The sequence below is a fragment of the Idiotropiscis lumnitzeri genome, chromosome 6, assembly GCF_059441095.1.
Source record: "Idiotropiscis lumnitzeri isolate Australia: NSW breed Sydney's pygmy pipehorse chromosome 6, RoL_Ilum_1.0, whole genome shotgun sequence".
In the NCBI taxonomy this organism is placed as follows: Eukaryota; Metazoa; Chordata; class Actinopteri; order Syngnathiformes; family Syngnathidae; genus Idiotropiscis; species Idiotropiscis lumnitzeri.
The window spans coordinates 14858836-14885721 of NC_142396.1; the positions used below are offsets into that span (position 1 = coordinate 14858836).

The window sequence follows — 26886 nt, forward strand, 5'->3', positions numbered from 1 at the left end:
TGTCCTTAGCCTTCATTAAAAAGTCATTGCGAATGCATCCTTTTCAGAGTTAATAAAGCTCTTAATTAATTCAGCACCTTCAGCAAGATACAAAAGCATGTGACATTACCACTATTGCAGGGAAAGAAAAAGAAAATCAATAAAGTTGTTGTTAGTGGTCCGAGTGGAGTTTGTTAAACACAAAATCAATAGTGAGACTGCAGGGCTCCAGATGTCATCATGTAGTGTGCAAATATCTCATTGGAATTCCCCAACATGACCAGAAATGGCAAGAATAAGAAGAAGAACCAGAAGCAAAGGAGTTTGTATTTTATCATGTTTGTATTTTGTCTCATTTTCACAAAACATGTACAGGGGAAGGAAAAGCCTTTCAATATAACCTGAGGTATTTTTTTTTAGCATCAAGCAGCCTAGGTATCAGGATTTTTCCTTTAAAAACTCATCAGTGTTCTTCCATGTGTTGCTATTTACAACAACTTAATCATAATAACAATAAGAATACCAATAAGAGTAATAATAATAATTCAATAACAACAGATTTAGCAAATGGGACAGCCTGCATCATATTTGTTACATATCATAAATAATGCTAACGACAATTTTAAAAACAACATGGAGGGATTTAGGAGCTTGATTGAGCCTCGGGCAAACAAAAGGAATCTATCAGAAGTTGTAGCAGCACAAGGTCAAATGCTAGTCATGGGTCAAAAGACAACACCTTTTACATGATGAATAAATAAGCATCTCACACCAGGAGAGCGACATTTTCATTTTTCAACTGTTGTTTTTTTAATCAAAGCATAAGGGGAAACAAGAGCGATAAATGTCAGAGACTTCCATCTTTTGTGCTGATGTGCTGGGCTTGGCTCACTGAAAGATCCCCTGAGAAGAAAAGAAAAAGATTGTGTGTGTGCATGTGTGTGTGTCCATATGAGGGCCGAAGCTTTGCCTGTTAAGAAATAAGTGCATACAGTGTAGGGTGTGAGTTAGGTTCAGCTTTGGTGGGAAACATCGGAACTGGCTTTGAGAAGGGTGACTTTGTGCGGATGTTGCATAAAGTTGTCATTATGCACGCCCCCCCCTTCAAATGTCATGCACAAAATGCTCACGTGTTGAAGCCTTAATCACACTTCTGCTGTTGTTTCTTTAAGACGTCACTAGCTTTGTCTGCGCCGTCCCACAATCGAACTTGGTGACCAGAAAGGAGAAAAGTGCATTTCCAAGTCATACGTCACTCTCCCCAAAGAAAGAACAGCACATATTGCTTGCTTGAATCCGATGAATCTATGTATTTGTACGTGTTCATAAATACCATACAGCAAATAATAATAATAATTCAACAAAAGTAAAATGAAATAAATCCACAAAACATTATATTATATCTCATTACCAGAATGAACAATAAATTAAAAGTCCATTTGAGTCACTATACATATACAGTATATATAGTTATTTGTCTTTCCGTTGCCAAACTTTCATGATGCAAGCTCAGTGGTGACCACAAGTGGTGACAGGGAGCAATGGCAGGATGGCCCGTGACCTGAAACCTCAGTGCCATGACGCCGCGACCACTGCATGTGAGGGAGCCAGCGTCACTGTGCTTTTGGGTCCCTGGTGAAAGTTGAGCTGATCTGAAGCCCAGTCATTGTTTTGGCTGCAACCAAGGGATCCGAGTGCCATCTGTGCGTGCCTTGTGCCGCTGTGACACACGCTCCAAGGGCCACCGCTCATGTGGATGATGTTTAAATCGGACTGAACTGGACAAGAGCGTGACGGTGTTTTGAGGCTTTGGGACACCGAAGTGGTGGACGCTTTGGGGTTAACACGGGACGCTCGGTTCAGATCACGAGTTGTAGAACCGTCCGAAGTACTCTACACTTGACCACAGGCAGGTGGTTGGAGTCCATGCTCCATGTCAAAACAAAGTCATTGTACATGAAAAGGATGCAACATAACGCAGGCACTGGGCCCTTTAACCGCGGAAGGTCAGTACCTACAGCCACCCTTCACTGCCTCGAGAGAGTTCAGATGTTTGTGGTCAGGTAAGCAGCACAATGTCTCCGTCCATCTCTCAGTCAGTCATGAAGACATAGTCCTTCTAAAGAGGTCTCTTTCTGCCTCCAGTGATGTTAACGTCTATTATCTGTCAGGACACCTCAATAATCTCAAGGCTCCCGGAGAAACTCGACTGTTTCCCAATCTTCCCCAGTTCTTCCCGGGACCGCGTCTCCGAGATGCCCTCCTCGAATTCCATTTGACAGCTGCGACGCTTAAACTGCTTCTCCGAGGCAGAGCTGCTGTTGCTCGCCCGCTCATCCCGCTTTTCTCGCTGCGGCATTGGGGGCTTCTCCTTCGGAGGTTTATCTTGTAACCGCACGCTTTCGCTGCAACCGAACGCCACGTATGCCGAGCTACTCCCGAACCTCACGGAAGATTCGGTTCCGCCTGCATCGCCTCTGCTGCCGAGCTCCATCTCGCCGCCTTCCTCTGCCCCAAAGTGCCAAGGGGCATCAGTGGTGGGGGTCACGGGAGTAACAGGTGTGGTGGCCTGGACAGTGTCTCTGTGTTTGGTCCACATGGCCCCGGATCCCATGGAGGGCAGAGAGGGCAGCGCCAGAAGCAGGGAACCCTTTAAGTTCTCGTCCTTATGGTCAAGTGACAGGCTGAGAGACTGTGGGGGAAGTTGTTGGAAATGGATTGGGGAACTACCAGAACTATTCTTGGTTTTCCTTCTGTGTCTGGATGACGAAGAACCAGGCCTATGGACACCTTCACTTCCGCCGTGCCCTAAAGCTCCGATGCTTCCTGCGCTGCCTGATGAGGGGAAGGGGGAGTCAGAAGAGCAGGGACTGTCCAGGATGGGAGACTGAGAGCAGACGCCATTGGAGGTGCCTGTTTCGGGGCTGTCCAGTTTGCACAGCTTGGGCACGTCTTCCGAGTGTGTTGGTGCCATGGCAGCAGAGTGTGGACTGTTCGGGGCGTACACAGATTTAATGTCCAGGGAGAAGGAGCGTTTCAGACGATTTGTGTCCATAATTCTCTCCGCAGAGAGGTGCAAGCCGTTGAAGCCTTGCTGGAGGGAAGTGGGTGACGGTACCTTGGGCTCGGGTGGGTTTTGTGGCTCAACCACAGATGAGTCATAGTTACTATGGTGACCATTCATCTCAAAACACATGTTGACACAGTTAAACTCAGAATTTTGCTTTGAGTGGCCTTCAAGGATCGTGTCATCAGAGCTTGAGGTTAACGCTTGGAGCAGTCGTAAGCCTTTCTCAAACTCCAGCAGCTGGCCCAGGAAGTTAAAGTTGGGGGATATGGAGGGTCTTCGGTCCTTCACAAACCTGTCGGATGCAAAAATAAATAAATAAATAAACGTTGGTTGTATTTAAAAAGGCAAATATTGCTGTTGCGTGAGTCTTTTTCAGAAGTCGCAAGGACCTCATAAGAACTAATTGTTGAGTGTCAAGTGTTTTAACGGTTTCACTGCAATACGCATAACAGAAAAGGAAAACGTATGCGTGGCCTTTTGTACATAGCCCCAGGCAGCGGCCACACATATATCACACTAGGCACATTTCCTACAAAAGTCAGTTGCCTTTGCCTTTTTAGTGTGCCTGTCACCTTAGCTCGGCTGTGTAGGAGAAGTAAGTGTACCTGTAGGCATCATCTGATGACAGGCCCATTGTCTTCATGATGTATGCGATGGCGATGGTCGCTGAGCGCGAGATTCCAGCCAAGCAATGCACAATGACTCTGCAGTTTGACACCTTGGCTTTGTCTGTTGGAGGAAATGAACAGGTAGGGTTCAGGCCAAAGAAATGTACACAATAGCCGCATAACAAAGTCTGGTGACAATCAGCCTCTATTGAAAGAAAGCTGACATTTCCTGAAAGACAAAAGAAGGTCTCCTGAACTGAAGTTTTGTACCTGATGCCACTGTTTGCTAAACTACACGTGACCTTTTATTAGCCGTGACATTGATATGTACAATATTGGATATTTTGGCCTTCTTTAAAAACTAAAAAGCCAAATGATTTTATATACTAATCTAACTGATGCATTTTTCCCCCACTTACCAATGAATTCATTTGTTTTTTCCAGCCAAGGAAGCAATTTCTCACAGTAGTTGTCGTTGACTGGGATGCGCATGAAGTGGCTCTCACTGATGAAGTCTGGCTTGGGGCAGGTGTTGCTGGCATTTAGTACATAGGTTATACAATTCTGAGCCATCAGATCCTGCAGAGATACAAAGAAAACATCAGTTGAAGGTCTTTTTTTTCCCTCCGAGGAAAAAGTATGATATATAGCAATTCAATGACTGTTTTAACTTAATAGATTTTTTGTAAGTTGCAGTTGGTTGAGTTGGGAAGACAATTTTTAGATAACGTATGTTTATGCCTCCACATGAGCAAACACTTTGGGAACAATAAGTAAAAATAAATTCCTTCTAAGTAAGATTTCTTCAGCCAGGATGTGCTGTCTGCCTTGCAAGTCTCTTTGTACTACAAACCTTATTGAGAACATCTTTCTGGGAACCCAGGTAAAGGTGTGGCAGGATACGAGTGGGACCGACATTAGCCACGGGCAAGCAGGGCTGGGACAAGCTCATAGGAACAGCGGTGGCCGGCTTGCCTTCACACAGCCCGGGGAAGCAGGAGGAGAAAGCGGCAAAGCCTCCTGCACAGACACAACGAGAACAGCTCCATTACTGTAATTGTTTTCAGCACTGTCATTCAACATAAGAGGATTTACGCAAGGTCTCATGAGTAAAAAAAAAAAAAAATCTTGCACCATTAGCAGAGTAAACAGTTTCTCGACTTTCAGCGGTGACCCTGGGCTACAATGTCTGGGTCCTGCTTAGTGCAACAGAAGCAAAGAAGAGGCTCTCTTGTTCTTCTGTGTGAGGTTAACTGCAGGGTGGCCAGGAATGTGCGTGTCTGGCCCTTTAAGAGGCAGGCGGCTCCACTTTTGGCATATGTGTGTGCGTCTCTGTTTCCTGCATGAGCTCATGTCCTGTAGAAGTGCATTGCGTCAGGCTGGGGGAATGAGAGAGGCCACAGGTGCACGGCCAGGACGGAGGCCCAGTAACATCCCCTTGACAAGCGCACAGCATGACACAGAAAACACACACGCATACATTTTTAACAAATGGTTGCAGTGTAAAAAGATGATCCGAAAACATGATCGCTTAATCTTTAGCGCCACGCTCGCAATGACTCACAAAGGCTGTGTGCAAGACACCATCCCTTTCCAACACACACTCATCATTACTCTGCATCACTGTGGTTGTATAACTACAGGGTGGGGGCCAAGGGAAGGAGGTGTGGGTGAAGTGTGTGTGTGTGTATCGTTCGGGTAATGACCTCTCAGACGACTGTAAAGAAAAGAAGGGAATACTACTAAGGAACACTTGAGACACAGAGAAGCGATTAGAACCTAATCTTGCTTCAGCCCAGCCTGACCCAGTCTGGGACGAACACACATGAATAAGTGGGACATGACATCACTGTAAAAAAAATAAATGCACACAGCACAGCGAAGGCCGCTGGATGAAAAGCACAGCCAGCTGCTCACATTCGAAGCACAGTGTCAGCAGTATGGGGAACTTGGCAAACATACAGTTAAGGAGAAAGTATCCAAATGTGTCAACAAGTGCACAGCTTGGAGAAATCAAACGAGAGCCTCCGAAGAAGAAAGCGGTTGGCAACGATCGGAATCAAGTGCGACAGGGGGAGCATTGGGTCTTGAAGTGCAATGCGGATCCCTGTCAGTCTCCTGCTATTAATGGCAACTGACGGAGTGATGACATCAGTGCGCCTCCATGCATAAAGCAAAGGGGAATGGATTGAAGCGGAACAAATGATAAGATAACGCCCATGAAACAGGAACGAAGGCTTTACTGCAAACTGCTGTGTAAATATGACTACATACATCATCCATTTGGCCTCGATGCAATCTTGTTAATCTGAACTTGATAACGCATATGAGGCGGGGATGAGGAAGGGTAGATCTTTGAAAGGCTTTCTTCCTGGACCGCCGCTACATATAGCGACAGCGCTTGAGTGCATTGTAACGAGGAAGCGGCATGTTCCTGGAGACAGCAGAAACAACAGGAAAAAGGCTCATGTCACACGACAACCATTTCCCTTTCTACGTGGGAACATTGTTAGAGAGTTTGTTAGAAGTACATAAGACAGGACATGACACTGTGAGCACAGCATGTTTGCTCAACTACGCGTGGGGAGAAAGTGTGTGTGAGGGGGGAGTGACAGCATGGGTGAACGGACTCTTCCCAAAGTATACATGCTATTACAATGAAATAAGTGTCAGGAATAATAGAATGATTGCAGTCGACGTAATCATCTCATTTTGAACAAACAAATAGTAAAGTGCAGGAAACACGTCGGACCGGTGTGTGACTCAAGGAATGAGTGACAGTTACTGGAATGAAGCGGCTCAAGTCAGAGATAAGCGAGCTGGGCCAAGTGTTGTCTTAAAGGGTAGTTACATGACGTCAATGCAATTACAGACACCTCCCTTGCAGGCAGCGCTGGCTTTGCACACACAGCCAGGAGATAGCACGGTATCGTCACCCTGGTCACCTGACTTCCCGCTCCGTTAAGTTGTCATGGACAACAAGGAAGGACAGCACTGATCGTTAACTCATGGTGTTCCCCTTGTGTGTTGTCAGGATGTTATAATACACACAGAGCAGTGTCAAAAGAGCTCAAGGACGCACACACACTGAATAGAGAGACATGACCTCACATTCTCCAGAAAAGAAAACGACGACCCATTCCAATCTCGGAGCATAACGCAAACATACAAGTGGGGGACTCACAATGAAGTCATTGAAAATACCCTGTGACACACACCAAGCCAGTTGTCTCCGAACATGACATCAGAAGGTCAACTGGGAAGGATGAGTTCATCTTCAGTGCGGCGTGATAATCAGTCGAGCGTGACACGCTGATACTTTACACATGAACACAAATGGCTGCGCATATTTGTGTAAGCCAGTGTCAAGAATTGTCGTCATCTTTCCAACAGATTGCGAGCTATCATTTCAACGTTTGAGGAATCTTAGCGTGGGCTCGGGGGAAAATACAGACAAGATCTTGCTTTTTGTACAATTGAAGGCAGCATTTTGCGTCTGGAAAATAAACAGGACGTGACAAACCGATCCGTAAATACACCATTTTAAAAAAAGGCAAACACAGATCCGGGAAAGAGGGCACTGTGTCGCCATCGGCAGCGCTCGCCAGTGGTGACTTCCTTTTTCCGTTTCCCTCTGCCCAATTCATCACTTATGCAACCGCTTACTGACTCAACCAAAGCCCCCCCCCCACTTCTCTGAGTGTAGCACTCGGGCCTCTTGGCTGCTTTTCCTCATCCCTCATTTCTTAGAACAAACTCAAACCAATTCAAATCTTCAATCTTGCTATCAGGGATCAGTAGCAGATGTTTAGGTCACACTCGGTGAACTTTTATGAATAGTTGCAGGGATTAGAACGATGAAAGCTCGTGTGGAACCTACTGACAATTTTGGACGGAGATACAAACCATGTGGCTGCAATGGTTAATCAGAGCTCTGCTGTTACATCATCACTCCAATTGATACAATTGACTGCTTTATCAATACAAACCAACTCACTCTCCTTTTTGTGTTCAAGCTCCTGTAAAGTGTGTACATTTCTGTTGACTATTAATGGAGAGGTGACATCGCCCCCGACCCCCCCCCCCCCCACTCAATGCCTTGGGGCATTGATCTGCATGAATGGCCACCCCGCACCCCTCCACTGCTCTCTTCTTCGGTTCATATCAGGAGAGACATGACGCCATCCAGTGTGTACCTCCAGCTGTCCCCCTCAACCCATGAGGGTACATTAGCATTTCAATGTGACCCCTCCACTCCCCACCCCCCAAAACATGACATCATTGCACACATGTCCCACTCAGCACCACAAAAGCTGAATTGCAGCCTGGAGAAAGGAAGGGCCGTACGTGTGCGTGTGTGTGTGTGTATGTTTAGAGAGGGGGTGGTGTGTGTGTCTTGTGATGACCAATTGTGTCAAAACAGACAAGATTGACAGTGCACAGATGAGACAAGAGGGTGATGTCATCTTTTCAAGGAGGCCTCATGTTGAGGACTGTGAGACTGTCTGATTAACACGGCATCCTGTCTAATGGTTAAACTGTCATTGTTTGTCTATCGTAGTGCATATATAGCAACGATAGAGCTATTTAATGAACTGCTGTTTCAGCACATTATTATTATTATGAAAGATAATATGTAGTAAAGGTGCAATTAATAATCAATTGTCAAACTAATCAATTATTAGTTTTGATAAATAACTTAGATACTTTTTTTTTTTATTGTGCAAATGCTCAGAATTTCAATTTCTCAACAGTAAACGTCCCATTTACATTGTTATCCATGAAAGTGGACGGATTATCTTTGTTTCAAATCAAAATAAACGATTTGCTTTTATTTTGGACACCAATGCGCAACATTTGTGCCCATTTTCTCAAATCTTACAGACCAAAGCAGTAACTGAATCATAAATAATTTGTGTATTTGGAAAAATGTCATCGTAGCCCCTATTACACTGTACATCTTGCTGTAACCAAGACTGCATCCAGCAGTCTATTTCGCAGGAGGACGTGTTAAATGTCCTAAAATAACCTCATTTATTACATTCTCTAAGAAAACAAACTTGTCACCTCCAGCAGCTAAGTCTGAATGTAAAATGCACTCTACAAGCCGCTGTCCAAAAACATTGGCAGGCACAAAAAGTGGTGGTTTGCTTTGCAAACAGCTTCAAACAGAAACACTTGCACTAAATGTATACGTGACACAAGTGTGCGTAAAAGCATGGGGTGAAGGAATGGCGGCGTGTACTTTGTTCATTACCAATGTATTGCCTCATGCCAGTGTGAAAAAGTGTTGTCTTGACACCTGCAGTGCACACCACACACAATGATAACATAATCTCCACATACATTCTGAAAAGAGGGAGAGTGTGAGCACTGAGTAAGAGTGCAAGAAAAGCCACGAAGAAAGAGAATGGCGCCTTTGTGACAGTTTTACATCTCAATGACCGCAGGCTGTGAGAGCATGAGCACTATGTCGTTCCGTGGGTCACAGCTCTCATTCTCTTGCCCGAATCCCCTTTCTCTCACTTTTCATTGGATTTTATTTTCATGACGTCATCCTGCTAATGTTTCTTCCTATTACGTCTCTAAACAGTGTAATGATGAAGACAGAAGATGAGGAAAACTAACGTAAGGTTTAGCAAGAACCCCATCTGTCTGTTACTAGTGGCTCCTAATATTGTAGAATCGCTAAACTTCCTTAATGTCCGCTTCTAGTCCACACGTGCACCGGTATACCTCCTTGCGCATGCCTTGATAGATTCTGCTGTAACGCGCTATCAGAAAGCTATACCGGTTAGCATATTGGCACCACAATAAATCATTTCTTTTGCATCTTGTTGATGTACATGACGGTCCCACATAATCCAGATTCACAACAAGTAGGCCCGTGTTCATTTCCCGTCAAACACACACACAAACACATGACGAGTAGTTGTGAGTCCAGGTGGTTACACACCTCGTAGCTCTCTGCCCTCCTTCATCCTGCGGACCCTGATTTTCAGCCTCATATCTGCGTCGCGCCGGTCCGGCCAGAAACGATCCTCTGCAGGGGATATTACCACATCAAGTGGCATCCCCAAGAATACAATCTTCTTCAGGGATGGAGCAACCCCTTGCAAGAGTCTAGAGCAAAAATGTCCTCCTGGAGGTGAAAATTCCAAGAATGCTAAAACTGGAATTGATGTCAGAGTACACACTGGCTCTGCAAGCTGTTCCCGGGCCTTGGAAATGACCCACAGTAATGGACCTTGTGCAAAAAAAAAAAATAATTAAAGCACACAAGTCCAAGTATGTGTGGTGCTGCACCTCAAAAACCCCCAAAACAAGTCCACATGTGGCCAGAATCCTATGCAAATGCAAAAATCCCAAAATGCAGTTTGGGTAAATATTTAGTAATTCTGTGGTTTTTGTGGAGAATGACGGCCACTGAGAGCACAAAAACAAAACGAGTGCGTTTCCCAGCACAAATGTGCCAGCTGTGTTCTGCCTGCAGCTGGTCTGAGAGCTTGTGTGTGTCTTAGTGAGGGCTCTCGCTTTCTCAGTGAGTCCACTGCAAGAAGAGCAACCCACTATTGTTGTGCGGCTCCACTCTCCACGTCTCCCATTCGCTCGCTCGCCAGAGTAAACTCCTCCCTCTGACTCTCTCCTTCCTCCGATCGCTCTCTCAGCAATAGAGGATGACGCCGCCACTCGCTCTCCTCGAGCTTGGAGGGTGAATGAGCTCATTTGCGGCGAGGCCAGAGCCTGCCCCTCTTCTCTACACCCTCCCTCTCCAGAGGAGCAAGAGCTCCGTCATAGCTAATGTCCAAGGCATGCAACCACATTCCTTAGTCAGCCAACAAATATGCGGCCACCTCAGGAACTGAGCTGCAGAGGTGGCCTCTACTGGGGAAGGTTAAAGGCTAACAGGTACTTCAGCAGCTAAAACGTGGCGACATGACTTAACTAGTTAAATGATGGAAATACGCGGCTTTATGTGGGCGTATGTTTTAATAGTTTGAGTCATTTAAAAAATTTTTTTTAAATGGAACCACACTGTAAAACATTTTACAAGCTTTTAAGATGAGCCGATAGCTTTTAAGGACAGGAACGTTTAGTGTTGGAATGGGAGAATGTGTGCGACCTCGATGTCCTGCAGTGCCATAGTCCATAATCCTGTCCAGTGTGGTTTTCGCTTTGAGCATGAAATTGGACAGAGGAAAATGTTAAATTAGGGTAGAGGATGGAAAAAGAAGCAAAACAGACAAAAGAGAAGAAGCCTAGAGGTGAAAACTCAACCAGCTTGTGGTGCGCAGACATTCTCCATGTGACAGTCCACTTTACTATGGAATGACAAATATGTAGCCCGCAAGTTCAACTATTGGGGGGAAGCAGCGAATGACATTACATGACTGCTTGGGGAGACTGAATGGAAACCGATTGCTACTGTGGCTTGCAAAAGTATTTGAGGCCTCTTGAAGTTTTTGACCTTTCTGCCACATTTTAGACTTCCAACAGAGATACAAAATGAGAGTTTTTTTGTGAAGAATCTAAACCAAGTGGTACATAACAATGGAGTGGAGTCAAATTTGTTTTTTTATGTTTTATTTTAGAAATTAAAAAAAGGGAAAGCGGTTTTGGTGTGCCGCCTCCCTGAGTTAATCCTTTGTCAAACAACCTTTTTCTGTGATTATAGCTGCAAGTCTTTTAAGGTATGTCTCAATCAGGTTTGCACATCAAGAGACTTAACTTTTTTGCCCACTCTCTCTGGCAAAACAACTCCAGCTCAGGTAGAAAAGATGGAGTGTGTTGGTGAAAGGCAGATTTCAGATCTATTGGATTCTGGTATGGACTTTCATTTTCAATGTTTCCATTCGAACACTTGGATGTTTAGTTTTGAACTATTCCTCTGTAGATTTTGCTTTATGCTAAGGATCATTGTCTTCTTGCAAGGTAAACCTCCATCTCAGGTCTTTTCAGACTTCATCAAGTTTTCTTGCAAAAGTGCCTGGTATTTTAGCTCCAACCATCTTCCTATCAACTTAACTATCATCCCAGTCCCTTTTTAAAGAAAAACAGCCCCAGACCGTGATGCTAATGCCACCTTTTACGCCAAACATAACGTTTGGCAAATTTTGGATTTATCTGACCAAAGTGCCTTCTTCCATCTTTATTGTGTCTGTCAGGTAGCATGGCAAACTTGTCTTTGAGAAACGTTTTTCTTCTTGCTGCCTTTTCATAAAGGCCATATTGGACTTGTTCTGTGGATAGATTCCTTCACCTCAGCTGTGGATCATCATCAAGAGTGATCATGGGCCTCTTGGCTGCATCTATGATCAGTACTTGCCTTGTTCAGGCTAAAGGTTTAGAGGAACAGGTCTTCATAGTTTTGCAGTGGTCTCATATTCTCTCCATTTCAAAATGATTGATCAATTATTTATTTATCCCACAGCTTCCTGGTGTGTTCTTTGGTCATAATAATGTGGTTTACTCCCCAGTATTCTTTTAACAGAACACGGAGACCATCACAGAGCAGGTAAATATATCTTGAGATAAGATTACACACGAGTATCATCAGTAGTCACGTAGGTAAACATTGGCTCATTCCGAAATCATCAGGGAACTTGTGTGAGTTGGCTGCACTAACACTAAAGGGGCCGAATAACGCCCTACTTTCAGACTTATATTTATTTAAAAAAAAAAAAAAATCATTCCACTCCACTTCATTGTGTCCCACTCGGTGTGGATCATTCAAAAAATATATATATATTTTTGTTTGAAGCCTAACATGTGGGAAAAGGTCAAAAAGTTCAAGGCAGGGATGGATACGTTCGCAAGACACTGTACCTACTTTTAGTTCTTAAACCAAAAACATGGAATAGTACATTTCATTATTTATAATTTTGAAGCGTTGTCATGTCAAAAAAAAAGAAAAGAACTATTTCAAATGTACATGTCTCTTTTAAATTAAGCTGCATTACTGATGCGTGGCCAATTCGCGAGCCTCGGGTTACTAAACAAGTCTGATATTGTTCAGTTCATGAAGTCATTGCCAAATCTAAAAGCAAATAAGCTTGGAAAAGATGTGTGGTTGCAAACTAACCTCATCATCGTCGACCACCATGAATGATCACAATTTTTATATAAATATATAAAAATCCCCAAAAAAACGAAGACTAGCAAGTGCAGTATTAAGGATACCCCCCACCCTCCGGAGTAACAAGGTTGAGAATAGTAGGTGTGCTAATTGGAGAATTACTGCAGTCGATACAGTATTGCCAACGACAGCCAGGCCGTTTTATTGACCGCACGTGTGTTCCCTGCGGCGACAGAAATAGGTGGTCCCGTCATTCTGGCCACCCCCTCCTCTGATGGCTCTAAGAGCACAACATGAACACAGCGATACCAACCCATTGAGAACATTTAGTTGCGTGCGTTCCAATTTGTTGGACAGGAATTGTCAATGCAAATATAATGGATAAGATTTGTAATTGATCAATGGTCAAGGTAAGCCAAATCAGAAAATAACTTAACTAATTACTCATATGGATTATCATATGAGCAAATTAGATATATTAGTAATAAAAAGTGACAGATTCCGATTTAATTGCAATCGTCTCTTTTCGTTTACTTTATAAAAATTGCTATAACTTTTGCCCCTCAGAAACCAGTTCATCGTGCCCCGTTTAGCAGAGCGTTTCGACTTGGAGACTGACAGCATTTGCGTCCAAATTGTAACATTTTTGGGGGTTGAAATAACCAAGCCTGATCATATTGATACTTAAATACATATTAGAGCAGTGTATGTCCCCTCTTCCCTCACTGCTAAAACAGGCAGCGACAGGAGTGTAATCCAACGCCATAGATCATCTGTCAGGATTGCATAGGAAGGGACGATGTCATTTTCCGGAGAGGGGAGGTGAGGGTGATGAGGACTGCCAGTTAATTAGGTTTGTTGGTTTGTGTGTCTATTTAAATGTGTGTATGTGCATGCGCGCGTATGTGTGTTTAACTGTGAAGGACAAAAGGAGAGGTATCTAGGATTACGGTGAAGTCGACAATATTTTGCCCAATAAACATGCATCAGTGCACCTACTGTCTACAATATGTGTATACAAAATTTACGTGTGTGTGTGTGTGTGTGTGTGTGTGTGTGCGCGTTGATGGTGCTGGTTGTCAGGGGATCAGTAACAAGACTGCTCTTACGGTGATGTAATGCCTACAGGAGGACACAGCTGCCATGCCAAGGGGCTGAGGTAGTTGCTGGGGGAGAGATGGAGAAATTGAGTGAGGGGGGGAGGTGTTGGAGGGGAGGATGGGCAGATTGGCAATTGGGTGAGGGGGATGATAGCTGATCTGGTCATATCACAGGGGACATTGGTTTTGTGCTACGTAATCATGTACCTTATGTACGTGTGAGGGTGACGAAATGCAACAAGCATGCACCTCCTCTCGCATCTCCCAAGTATTGATAAAGGTTCTCTCAGACAGTTTTATTGGTTTCATGTTTCATTCAGATGGATGTTTCTAAAACTGAAAATATCACCGGCCAAGAACATATTTTTAGATTTTGAGTCATTTAACAAGGGTTAAAATGCAACATCCACTAAATGCAAACAGAGATGTGGAAACCTTGAAAATGATGATGTAAAGACTAGGAAGCAGGTAGACGTATGTTGGATGAGATTTCAAGAAGAGGTGCACAAGAATGACAGACTCATTTGCATGTATGCATGCATGAGATAATAAAGTCAGTCGTGCAGCGGAGCCCCCTTCCGCGTTCCAAGCATCTTAACCCCCTGGAGCTGCTCAGCATCCAGTAACTGGTGCAATTTCACTGCTAAGAAACAACTTCAGTCAATCTGTTCAGTCCTGCATCATCACACACACACACACGCAGACACCCTGACATGCAACGCGAAGAGGAGGCTAAGCTATCAAAGTCACCAGGCGGGGCTTTCAGGAGCAGATGGGCCTCATAAACCATAAATTGTACATCATTCAAAATCCCAGTTGGAGCTATTAAGCACCAGTGTGCAAGTGCGTGTGCGTGCGTGTGAGTGTGTGTACGTGTAAGAACAGAATGAGATGTGAGACTCAATACTGGCCACAACAGTATGAGCAAGGGAGTGACAACATGGTGTGTCTCAACATTTTGTGAACCTATAATGCGTTAACATTATCATTTATGTTGTGAGTAGAGCGCCATCGCAGCCGTTCTCTTGAAGTTGTATTTTATCTGCGTGCAAAGGCAAACAGAAAAAAGTTCCTCTTTCGTTGTACTTCCTTGTACATTACAACTTTACAAGGTGAATGACTACACAGAGCATAAATCAGATAACACATTTATGGTTCCTGTTTACACATAAGATGAGCTGGGAAACACTTGATCTGACATCTCTCACTGTATGTGTAAAATTGACATGAAAGGCGCACATGGTAGCAGCGTAATACGGCGTAGGGCACATAAAAGGGAGCTGACAGCAGCTTAAGCCACTGTGACAAAGCCTGACTGGCAGGTTCCAGATCAGTTTCATGTTAATTAGCTACCTCTCAGCGCAGCAGGTTACCATGTGGCAAAGCAAAAATGTGGTCCGATGATGCTATAAAGAAAGCCTGAGAGGTGGGTCCCGTCGTGGGTTGAGTATACTTCCAGTATATCATTATGCATCATTAGTCACAAACCAGTCAAAATTAGGCTTTACATCAAGCAATACTTGTTCTGAATGGACCGGGAAAACCTCACGTTACTCTGCTTGTTGATGACAACAAAAAGTCGCATTAAGAAAAACCTAAACGATGAACATGCAGAGTGGATTTGTTTGATTAAAATTCAATGAAGTGCCATGGAGTGCTGTTCCACTCTCGTCCTGTTGGTGGTGGTACTGTGCATTTAAAAAAGGTGGAGCCCACTAGTATCGGACATATGATTAATAAATAAGTTCCATTTGCTGGCTCTAGAGCACATACTCTGATCCATCCATTTTTAAATGCTCTTGTCTTCTTTTAGGCTCTTGGTTAAGTTAGAGCCTATCCCAGATGACCTTGGGCACTGGTTGGGGACACCCTGGACTGGTTTCCAGTCAAGGCAACTACTGACTAAGAGCAAAGGAAACTTGGTCTAGATAATAAAACAAATGGTCAATGATCACATTCCCTTGATAAAATACACTACAACACCAGACATTAAAAGCATTACCCAACCTTTAATCACTGAGCAGTTTCCTCTCATATGTAGTCAAGCTGCAGAAATGAGGCGCTGCACCCTGGAGACTATCAGTGCATGGTGACAGCGGTTATCACAACGCCCATAGCGAGGGTTGGCTTTCCTGCTTCAACAGGCCCCTGAGATGTATGTGTGCGTGCATGTGTGTGTGTGCGTGGGTGTGCGTGTGCGTGTGAGTGAGTGTCAGATCCAGAGCCCAAGAGTGACATCACTCTGCCAGCTACAAAAGAACAATAGAGGAAGTATGACGCCATGCAGTGAGAGGAACTGGACAAGCTGTCTCCATTAGAGCAAAGCCAACGCCCTCATGATGCTACAGCATGCGGATGGCTAAAACACACACAAGTACACTATTTGAAGAGTTAAATAAAATACAACTGGCAGACAAGAATTCAAGCTTGTATTTCAGCACATGTTGAGTTCTTGGTATGTGCACTGATGCCATTTTATCAGTTCTGTTTATCAGGAAACGGTTGCACAACAAGAGGAAGTGACTGTTTGTGGGTTCCGTTTATTTGTAGATGCGTGTGGCTGTTTGTGTACGCATGCCTCTGACTATTTATGCCTGTGAGGACAAGGAGCCATCATGAGGAAAAAGAATGATCACTAACTACCACATCTGGGGCCTTGGGCTTGCGGGGAATGCCCAAATTAGCTTCATGTCATAGTGATGGAAAAAAAATAAATCCCCCACTTCTATCAGGAAGCAGAGGCTCTAGAGGTTCCATCGAAAAATGTGCAGTCACGGTGTATTAAAGCATTAGGAGCTGTCTGAAAGGTATTTGCCCTAGAAAACACATACCTGATTTTTAAATCAATATCCGTCACATAGATAAGCCTCCGACAAAATCTGATGAAAAAAAAAAAGACCAAAAAGGTAAGCAAGGACGCGTTGCTGTCGAATTCCTGAGATAAAGTGCATCAAAGACAACCCAGTGATAAACAGGAATCTACCATTGTTTTGTAGAGTGACGCCATAGCAGGAACAGTAGTGGGCAGTCCGAGCATGAATGGAATGTGGCGGATGCACGCATGTACTGGGTATAAACTTGCTAGCCTAATTGAGAGTGGCTCCTTTCCTGAATCGTGCTTCTGGTAAAAATTACCACGAGTGTGCAAGAGCCTTGAGGCTAACAGTGATTACACTAATGGTGCTACCGAGCGACCAAGCACTTGGCCCGCATTCACCGTGAGGCTGAAGTTAAAGGCGCTGATGGGAGCAAAACGTGGCGACAGCGATCTAAGGTTAGCATGCTGCTCTACTTCTGCGTCTGTTGACCTGATGTGTTGAAACTGCCTAGGTAACCGTTCAAACAAACTATTTTTATTTGACGCTACATGAATGCATTACACGGGTGGGTTGGGATGTTTAAAGGGCGTTCAGATAGATTTCAAAAGCAGCCAAGCCACAAGGCATGCACTATGAATGGATTGTATACACAAAGCAGAAATGGTTGAAATATTTGGGGCACGGTGGTACAAACATCCAGTGTCAGGTCTTCCACAGAACCTTTTTTTTTTTTAAATAAAATATAAACGCCAAAAGCTAAGCTTGCTTTCAGCATGAAAGATTCAAGTTTGACTAAGGGCTTGGACGTTATCGCCATTGCTGTTATGTGAAGAAAGGATTAATGGGCGAGTGAATAATTTGGTGGGGATAAAGGACACAGATTTTGCTCCCCCACTTTTCTTGGCATTCACACATTTGGCCTTTACTTTAGTTCAAATCTGAATTTTTTTTGGGGGGGGATCTTAAAGACACAATTGAGGCATATGCAGAAGGAAGAATTCATTTATAATAGCATTTTGCAAAATATTCATCCAATGAAGTTCAATGCATATTTTGTGAATAAAAATAAATAGTCACATTTAAAATGACTTGATGATGGCGTGATGACGAGTTTATCCTCTCTAACATGCGTCAAAGCTCATCTCAAGATCTTAATGTTCATTGGTTTTAATCTTTATGTGTGTTGCAACGTATGCATGGCCTATAGGTTATATAAAATGGAAAAGTTCATTCATTTCTTGTGTGTGTGCTTGGGTGAGTGCAGGGGTGTGTGTGTGTGTGTGTGTGTGTGTCTGGCCTCTTGAGCCCGGCAAGGGACTTGTGAGTGATGAAGGAGAAGAAGAAGAGGAGCGGGATCGCGTCATGCTGGAAACATTTGGCAGAGACTCACATTAAAACACATACAGATGAATAAAGACACACACACACACACGCACACGCACCCTCCCACGCGCACACACAGGCCTGTTTTGGTCCTCCCTTTTTTTCAAGGCAAAGAAGGGAAAATTACATCAAGAACATCATGTGAGGCCAATGAGACAGACAAGGGGGGGTGAGAGCTCTGGCAGAGCAACATGGTTACATAAAGCAAACTCTGCAAAGGTCTCCTTCCGAGGTCTCTTACCGTAATGTGTGTCCGTATACGCGCATGGATTTGCCGTTTCTCGGACTACTTGGCGTGCACGGTATGCGTCTGCACAATACCTCATTAAGGCATGAGAATGACTAAAGAAGGAGCTCATGACATACTTGCGGAACAGAACGTGATGTCAATGTGCTGCTCTGAGGCTTCTTAGAGTCTGTCACACATTCAGATGGGGAAGGTGATGTCATCGATATTTACGAAGGCCATTTACTTTGACCTTTGCGCTCTCCTACTGCTGACTGGGGTGGGGTGAATGTGTGTTTGTGTATCTACAGGCCAGGGCGAGAGCATCGAGGCCACTGGCGCCAGATGTGATGACCGCAGGAGTCTGGGCCTAAAAATAGAGCTCTGTTCTCAACACCGTGAAACAGAAGCAAGGAGAAATGCGAGGTGGAGGAAGGGAGGAATTGGAGGAGAGGTAAAGGGGCTGAAGGAGTAACGGAGGGAGAAGGAGAAAGTCCGGGTCATCGAGAATAAGGTCAGATATCTCTGGGGAAGGTGATCTCACCTCTTAATGGCCCCACTGGCTCCTTCTCAATGAAATCATTGATCTGCGGCAGTTCCACATGGCGTAATGGAGCGAGGTTAGATGGGAGTGTGCAAGTGGGGGCGGGGATGTAAGGAGGTGTATACAAAGGGTAAGTTAGGAGGTTTCGTCACAACTGAATGGAAGGGACAGTGACGGATGGGCTTCAAGAATAAAAAATGTTGTGGTCAATGAATTGTTACCCAACGGATGATTTCAACGCTCAGCTGATAAACTAGTGTCGACTATATATCAATTCATGTTGATGCTTAGGCCTAAAGGGAGACTACTCGGACTAAATCCAGGTGGTCAAAAAAGCCAAATGCGTCTTCAGTGTAACTAGAAATTGAGAAACAGATTGCCAATGCTAAAATGCATGAATTATGCCAAAAGGAACCTGCCTCAGCATTTCAAACCATCGTCATGTACCTCATAACATAAGTATGCACCAGGACCAACGCTGCATGACTTTGATTTATTCTTAACAGAAGAACAGAAACAAGAAAATTCAATAAATCTACTCCAGAGAGTGAATGATGTAAGCGGATTCACATCAAAACTGGAAAGACTCCAACTTTACTGAAGTCAATATTAAAAGTGGTCAACTTAATTTACACTCCCGTGACTTCTGTAACTTAATTCAAATTGCCTGTATTGTTAAATAATTTGGCAACATAATGACCCCGGAAGAGATGATTACAATGGCCAAAATTTTTTTTACAGTTTTTTTTTTTTCAAATCAGTGATGCAAATACATTTTTTTAGATTATTTTTTGATTTGCTTCCAAATCTCTAGCACATCACGTTTTACTACTTATAATAACAATACAATAAAATATCATAGCATCAAAAATATGTTTAGGGTCACATAAAACCATCTCCAACTAAACTTTCCTGTTTACTCGTTTTATTTCACAGCAGTGTATAACACAACATAGCAAATGATCCCTCAAGATATGCCTTTATGCCTGCGAGGTAAATTAAGTTTAACGGCGCAGAATAGCATTAGTTGGAGTGTTTGACTCCCAGCATTCACACACGAAACTCTTTCCATGTGCTATTGTTGTTCATAAATCAAAACCAACAATGATTATTTCTACAGATTTTGCAATATGACTTCAGCGGTACTGGTGACTTTTATGTCAAAAACGATGATGTGATGTTTGCCAGGGTCTGTACCAAACAACCATGTCACCGTACATCTGGAAAATCTGACACTTGTCCAAGCTAACAGTATGAAACGTGAAACATTTTTATACGGAGCGCTGCTCCAGTGGAGACAAAACCGTGACGACTGAGCACTGAGGATGCTTTCAAGGACGGTATGAGCGGTATACGGGTCTGTTACATTTTACAGCCTGGAAGACCACACACTTTCCTGATGTGGACATGAACGCACACAAATGAGGCTGACTGAACACACGCACACACATTCTGGATAAAATGAGGACTATTACCTCATCTCCTAAATAGCTCTCCCTTTGTTTTGTCTCCTTTTTTTCTCCCTTCACACATGCTTTCTCAAACATTGCCTCACCCACATGCACACACTACTTCATATGCACATATTCAATGCAACTTGCACACAGACACACAAAAACACACACTGACACAAGCAGACCTCCTTGTGTAGCTCATTGTAATGTCTCTGTGAAGGGCCGCATTGAGGGATTCAGCCTTCCACCATTACCTCACCTCTTCTACTTTTCTCTGATGCTCTCATGTATGTGTGCACGCGCACGCAAACACAGATGCACACACACACGCACACATACATACAGTATACAGGGGGCCACCGCCCCATTGTATAACCGCCCAAAGAATGACATATAACTGAATTGACCTTTGTACCTTTGCTGTCACACCCAAACCTGATGTCATCAAGCTTGCCCCGGGCCAGACAGCAGCTCCTGTGTGAAGCGAGAAAAAAAAAAAAAAGAAAAAAAAGGAAAACGCAAGTGCAATCATAAGGAGAGAGTGAGAGAGAGGTGCAAGCAAAGGGGGAGAGAGAGTGAGCAAGAGAGCGAGAGAGGCACCTTTCATCTGCAAATAGCCGCCATCGGTTTGTCATCATTTGGTTTTCTAACGTTTGTTCATGCTTGTTTGCTCTTTTGACTTGTTCAAGGTGACAGCGTGGGAAGCAACATTATCACCTGCAATGCGTCTCAGTTAACAGACAAGGGATGGTCGCGCCATCAAAGGAAGAATTTAAAAATATGCTACTATTCATAGGAAACTATTTTAGGATTTGTTTCGTGTCCACATTGCTGGGATTTTTTTCAGCTGTGAGCATCTGGGTCAACGCTATCCATCAATATGAGCGACAAACAATGAATTATCACTGCTGATTTTGGCGACTTTTCTGTCAAGTAACGTCGCCTCAGTCTAGTGTCACGAATCCATACTCGAACGGGCACGTGAAGTCTCTTTTCCTTGCCCTGTCCTTTTTCCTCTCCTTTGAGCTAGTTGTGTCGGCTTTAGTAATCCTACAAAAAATAAAAACACGCAGATGGCCCTTCTGAAAGATTAAGGACAGTTGCGCACATCTGCAAAAACCACACCGTTTCTCACCACCTTTATTTCTTCTTTCATGACCTACACTCCAAAACCGTGAAACTATTTGTAATATTATCGTGTTTAACCTTAAAATATGTTATGTTTTTTATCTATACTCAAAGATGTGTCAACAATTTCACCTATTTTAAATCAATTGTTTCCATCCATCCAGATTTATAGCGCTTGTCCTTTCTTTGTAAGATGACTCTGGCTGAGTAGTGGGATACACCCTGGACTGGTCGTCAGCCAATCACAGGGCAAATACAGACAAACTGTAGATCACATTGACACCAATCAACCTAATTTGCATATTTTTTAAATGTGGGAGCAAGCCTGAGACCCTGGACAAAACCCACACAAGCACAGAAAGAAAACACCCAGAAAATAGATTAAAACATTTTTATCAGGGCTCCCTTGACTGGGGTGTGATGTTCAATACCGACATTCAATTCACCCACTCTACTGTGCTGAAAGTGATAGTTGCTGTCCATGTTATGCTAAAATGTCAGGCTCATGCTGACATCATCACACGTACAATTATCTAATTACAGGATTTCGTGTCTTGGTGAAAGTGCACCAAGTTACAGAAAAATTCCACCTCGCTCTGTAAAGGCACAGCCAAATAAATTTGGCATCTTCATGTCAAAGAAACGACCACATTGTGACTTCATCGTCTACCGCTGAACCAAGTTCATCTGTGTCAGCATGTTCGAAGCCTGCAGTTCAACATTGGGACTGATGCGACGTGACACGTCGACCCAGATGGCATCGGCTAACATACCACCTAGCCGTACACTGGCAGGAGTAGTGCTGCCTTTGGCTGGATTGCGATACAAGGTTGGTGGGAAACACGCAAACTTTAGACCCACGAGGGAGGAAGCTGGCTCCAAACAAGTCATGTTCTCTGCTCGGACACAGTCGCGCGCGCGCGCACCCACACAGAGTCACAAGTCTCTAAAAGGCAAGACATCAGCCTGAGCTCCAACTGAGTGAGATCACTTGTGGTAAAAATATTTTTCTCACAAACACTTTCTCACAGTCGGTGAAGAAATAATTCCAACACACAGACGTATGTACGTACGTATACGCACACGCACGTAAACATTGTGCACCACCAAATGTTATGAGAATAATAATAATAATAATAATAATAATAATAATATTCCCTTTATTAGTCCCACAATGGGGAAATTCGAGATTCGAACCCAGGCCTCCTGGGGAGACTGGGTCCTGAACGCGGCGCCTTAGACCACTCGGCCATCCTGGCAGCCAATGTACAGTCCTGCATATTTTAAGTGGCAATCTCTCTAAGGGGGTCAATTGGAAGCCAAACATGAATATTGGGTCTATCAGCACGACGCCTGCTCAATGACGTCATGCACGTGTCTGAAGTGGTTCTGTGTCCTGATTGACGATTTGGTTGACTGACAGAAACCCGAGAGGGGTGTTTTCAAATCACACTAATCCAGCACATGACCATTGGTTGTGTAACATGCCATACAAGTGACTGATCCAACTACTTTATAATAGCAGACCTCCAAAGTCAAGATTCCGTTCCACAGTGAGCTTCATAATTTAATTTCCCATCATGTCCATCCATGTAAGGATTTATTGTTTTCATGTATCTGTGCAACAATCTCCCCTTTCCACTCCCAGCCGCATCATTCCTGGCTTGATTTGCTGGAATGTTACATTATGAACTTTGTGTGCTCGAGTGACTCGCATATGTGCCGGCTATAATAGGTCAGTCGGATAAGAGATTTATAGTCATTGCAGGAATTATTAGCAGTAAAAACGGGATGAGAGGGTGATAAGACAGAAAACTGAGAACTTTTTAATTGAAACTTTCTCAAAGAATGTGAAAGTAGACAGGAAAGTGAAATAAGTCCAAGAAGTAAGACTACTAATAATTAATTAGCTCACTGATTCATTTGTGGCTTTTTGAAAGGTCTGAAAACAAGAAAGTGCTAGTATTTTAATACTATTGCATTCCACCAAAGTGCTGTAAAAATGACTTCATGTGACCCTCATCTACTACCACATGATTACACCAGGCGAAGAGTTAAAAAAAAAAAGAAAAAGAAAAAAAGAAAGAAACATCATGATGTCATCCTTTTCTGTGTTATACATTTACAGTACACACACATGCACAATAGCCTATTGATGTGTCTGGTAAGAGAACAAGAGCCTCACACACGCACACACACACATTCATGCACACAAGCATTGGTACACTAAAACAGACTTATTTTTACAAGTGAAGCTATTTTTAGGAGTACAAAAAAAGCATCCAGCATCCGTTTCCTCTCATCTGTCACCTTATCATTCTCGGAAACGCCACACACATGCACATCCTCCAGCAGTCCACAAGCTATCATTATAATTTAGACTTGTTACGAACATCACCCGCTTCTCTGCCTGTGCAATCACACAGCACACATACAGTGCATCGGGTATGCACAGTCACTGACTGTCAGCACAACTAACCCCAGTAGTACCAACACCCAAACAACTGACATTTCTATTGGCTGGGTCCTCCTGCGGAATATTCTCTGCCACTGTCGTCGTGGAAACAGCAGACAATAAGCGAGAGATATGAAAGATGTGTGCTGAGGAGACTTACACAATAGTGCAATTGCTGACAAGGTGTTTTCCACTTATAATAACAAGTGTCTTAAACTGTATCAAATGAAGGGGGGGGGGGGGTATCGCAATATCTTACATGTAAAATAATGCTTGGTAGTGCCAACCTATCCCCTTACATGCCTTTGACTAATTAAGAATCTCTGGTACTTTGAGACAATGTATGGCATCTTATGAATGAGGCATGAAAAAGTGCTGATCATTCAGCGGAGCGAAAGAACAAAGAAGTGCCGAATGAATACACAGAGCTGGAAGATTCACCCCGAGTGACATGCCTCTGCTTTCTCATTTGCATTCTTGACTGAGGCAGATTAGGTTTTCTTTTTTTGTGCTGACACATTTGAGGATGGACTCATAAGACTCTGCTGCTCTATGTGCATGCGGCAGCATCCTTGCACATGCACAAGCTTCACATAAGACGTTATTAACTCAATGAGACTATTAAGAGTTGCGCTACTTCTAAATTAAGTCTTCATGTGCTTAGTGGAAACCAAGACAAGATAACTGCGATCCTTAAGGGCACAATTTAAACTTCAGCATTATCCCAAATGATGCTAAGAGAGGAACTCTTGAAAAGATTATACATCAAAAAGTACTTAGAGAGCCGTCATAGTTAAGCAGCGGGCATGTATACTTCCGGTAGTCACACTTCCAATCCTACCTCCTAAAAAATGTGTGAGCACGCAGTCAGTATAATTCTATTAAAGCTAAATAAAACTCCCTGCAAGTGCTGTGAAATGTAACGTAAAACAGTGACATCTACTGGCCGAACCGTGCCATACTGCTTCAGGTCACTGCAAGATATGTAAAATATGGAAGTCGTGAAGGACTGTGAGGCAGAGTAAACTGAACAATTGAATACATAAAGATATACAAAGAAATGAATACATTGTACACAAACTACACACTCACAACCTACTACAACTCCCACTGTGATCCATACCAGTAAGAAGGGAGACTTTGTGGAAGGTGCTCTCCAACTTCCCCAAGAGAATTTGCACAAAGCCATCTTTGGGCAGATGAGCAGCTTCTTTGGAACTCTGGTCATAAACCACCACTTCCTGCTTCCTGCCCAGCTCCACCTGCACAGAAAACAAGCCGATGCACACAATGATTATTTCGTGAAAGCTGAATGAAAAAGGGGATTCACAACAAAGAATTAAAAAAAAAAAAAATTGTTTGTTTTTATTTTCACTTTTGTTTTTTGTAAGATGCAGGCTCACATGCAGTGGCACACTGCAATGCTGTAAAGCATTGTGATACCAAGCGCATAAATGCAGACGCACAATTTGAATCAACCTGGTTCTGGTACGTAGCACAAAAGCAAAGATAAATAACCGACAAACATACTGCTGACAGGTAGGGCAATCAATAACAGCTTCGTGATTAGAATATCTGCAACAGTAAACAGAGATTCGGTTGTAAATTAGAAATATAAAGCATGACAGTATGAATAATACATAAGGGTTGCATTCATGACTTGAATATTTATGTTGCATATAATCCTGCGCTTGGTGTAAAGGGAATTTGTAACAGTAAAAAGCCAGTTATGATATGACAACACAGTGCAGCATTTATCAGTGGAGTGTGGTTGATGTCAGCTTAATGGAGGGATGGGTATAGCGTGTGTGTGGGTGTGTGTGTGTGTGTGTGTGTGCTTCCATGTGAAAGTGAGCATGCGCATCTGTGCCCACTGTGTTGTTCTTTCCCATGTTGTCAGGCAGGCTTTGGTCACATGACCAAGAGGCAGCACCTACTGCAGCTCTGGATCGCTGCATCACTGAGGGAGAGTGAGAAGGAAGGTTGAGAGGGATGAGGAGGAGAGAAAAAATGGAAGAAAAAGAGAGCAAGACAATTTCTTTGTTTAGCACAACATACAGTGCGTTCCACTGTTCTCAAGTTGAACAGATTCCAGGCAAAAGTGTACTTTTCCTATCGTCTTCATTCACTCAGTCCATTCACAAGGCATTCTGGTGATGATGAGCACGTGGCGTGCACAGCTGTACTGCACCATTCATTGCGAGTGTCTAAGTGTCAGGCGTGGGGGTGGGGGAAGGGGGGGCCTGATTATGTTTCTGCTAACATAGCAGCTGTAGCAGAGTCCCTTGGCAGCTAGCCATGCAGGTGATTTGGACTGGACAAGGTCAGCATGCGGTCGCATGGAGGCTACACTTGTCTCCTCCATTCAAATCAAGCGCAGCTCAACCGAAGCAGCATTACTGTAATTAGTTTGAATAGGAAAAGACATACGGGAGCCTGTTGAATAATAACTCACAACTCTGTGTGTTACTGGTATTGTTAAGCACAAGTGCGGATGACAAAATAGACATAAATGCAGGAGCGTAAACAACTGTAATCAGAATACTGCATGTGATACACTGGCAGTATTTCCAAAAAGCACACCACATTCTTCATCAAGTTCTCATGAGACCATATTTTCCTGTTAAAATAGATCAGGCACTTAGTCGCTATAAGCCAGACAGAGAGGAAACTATTCAGCATTTTGGCAAAAAAACGTAAGGACAAGTTTTTCTTTATTTTTGTTTGTTATTATCATGAATGTACTGCAGGGTGTACCTGCACGAAGTTGTCTCAGTATGCACATGCATCATTATATATTGTTTCACATTCATTAGCATTTACAGATATTAGTATTTAGCTTCCCTAGTGGAAACAAGAGACATTACATTCTCAAACAATAGAGCAATCTTATGGGAAGTTTTGACAGTTTTTCAAACTTCCAGAAAGAAAAGATAAATACATAAGAGCTATATATGCACGAGTGTAGTGCATAAGAGCTATATATGCATGAGTGTAGTGCAGTAAAGGTCAATGATCTAGCAGTTTGGAGCTGCAGGCTGTCA

The 26886-nt window shown here is 43.5% G+C and overlaps 1 protein-coding gene across 4 annotated transcripts in view; it reads right to left on the reverse strand.

Moving 5' to 3' along the window:
- Positions 1–302: 302 nt before the first annotated feature.
- Positions 303–26886, reverse strand: part of dusp8a (dual specificity phosphatase 8a) — a 39281-nt gene continuing 12697 nt past the window's right edge. For 3 of the 4 annotated variants that reach the window (XM_088298351.1, XM_088298350.1, XM_088298352.1), the window contains exons 3-7: positions 24966–25104; positions 4511–4677; positions 4077–4236; positions 3655–3778; positions 303–3341 (exon numbers count right to left, since the gene is read on the reverse strand). In XM_088298351.1, coding sequence (XP_088154477.1) covers positions 2147–3341; positions 3655–3778; positions 4077–4236; positions 4511–4677; positions 24966–25104 — 1785 coding nt within the window. In that variant the 3' untranslated portion in view covers positions 303–2146. Of the gene's footprint in view, positions 3342–3654; positions 3779–4076; positions 4237–4510; positions 4678–9613; positions 10370–24965; positions 25105–26886 lie in introns of those variants that run through there. The other variant, XM_088298353.1, reaches the window with a different exon arrangement.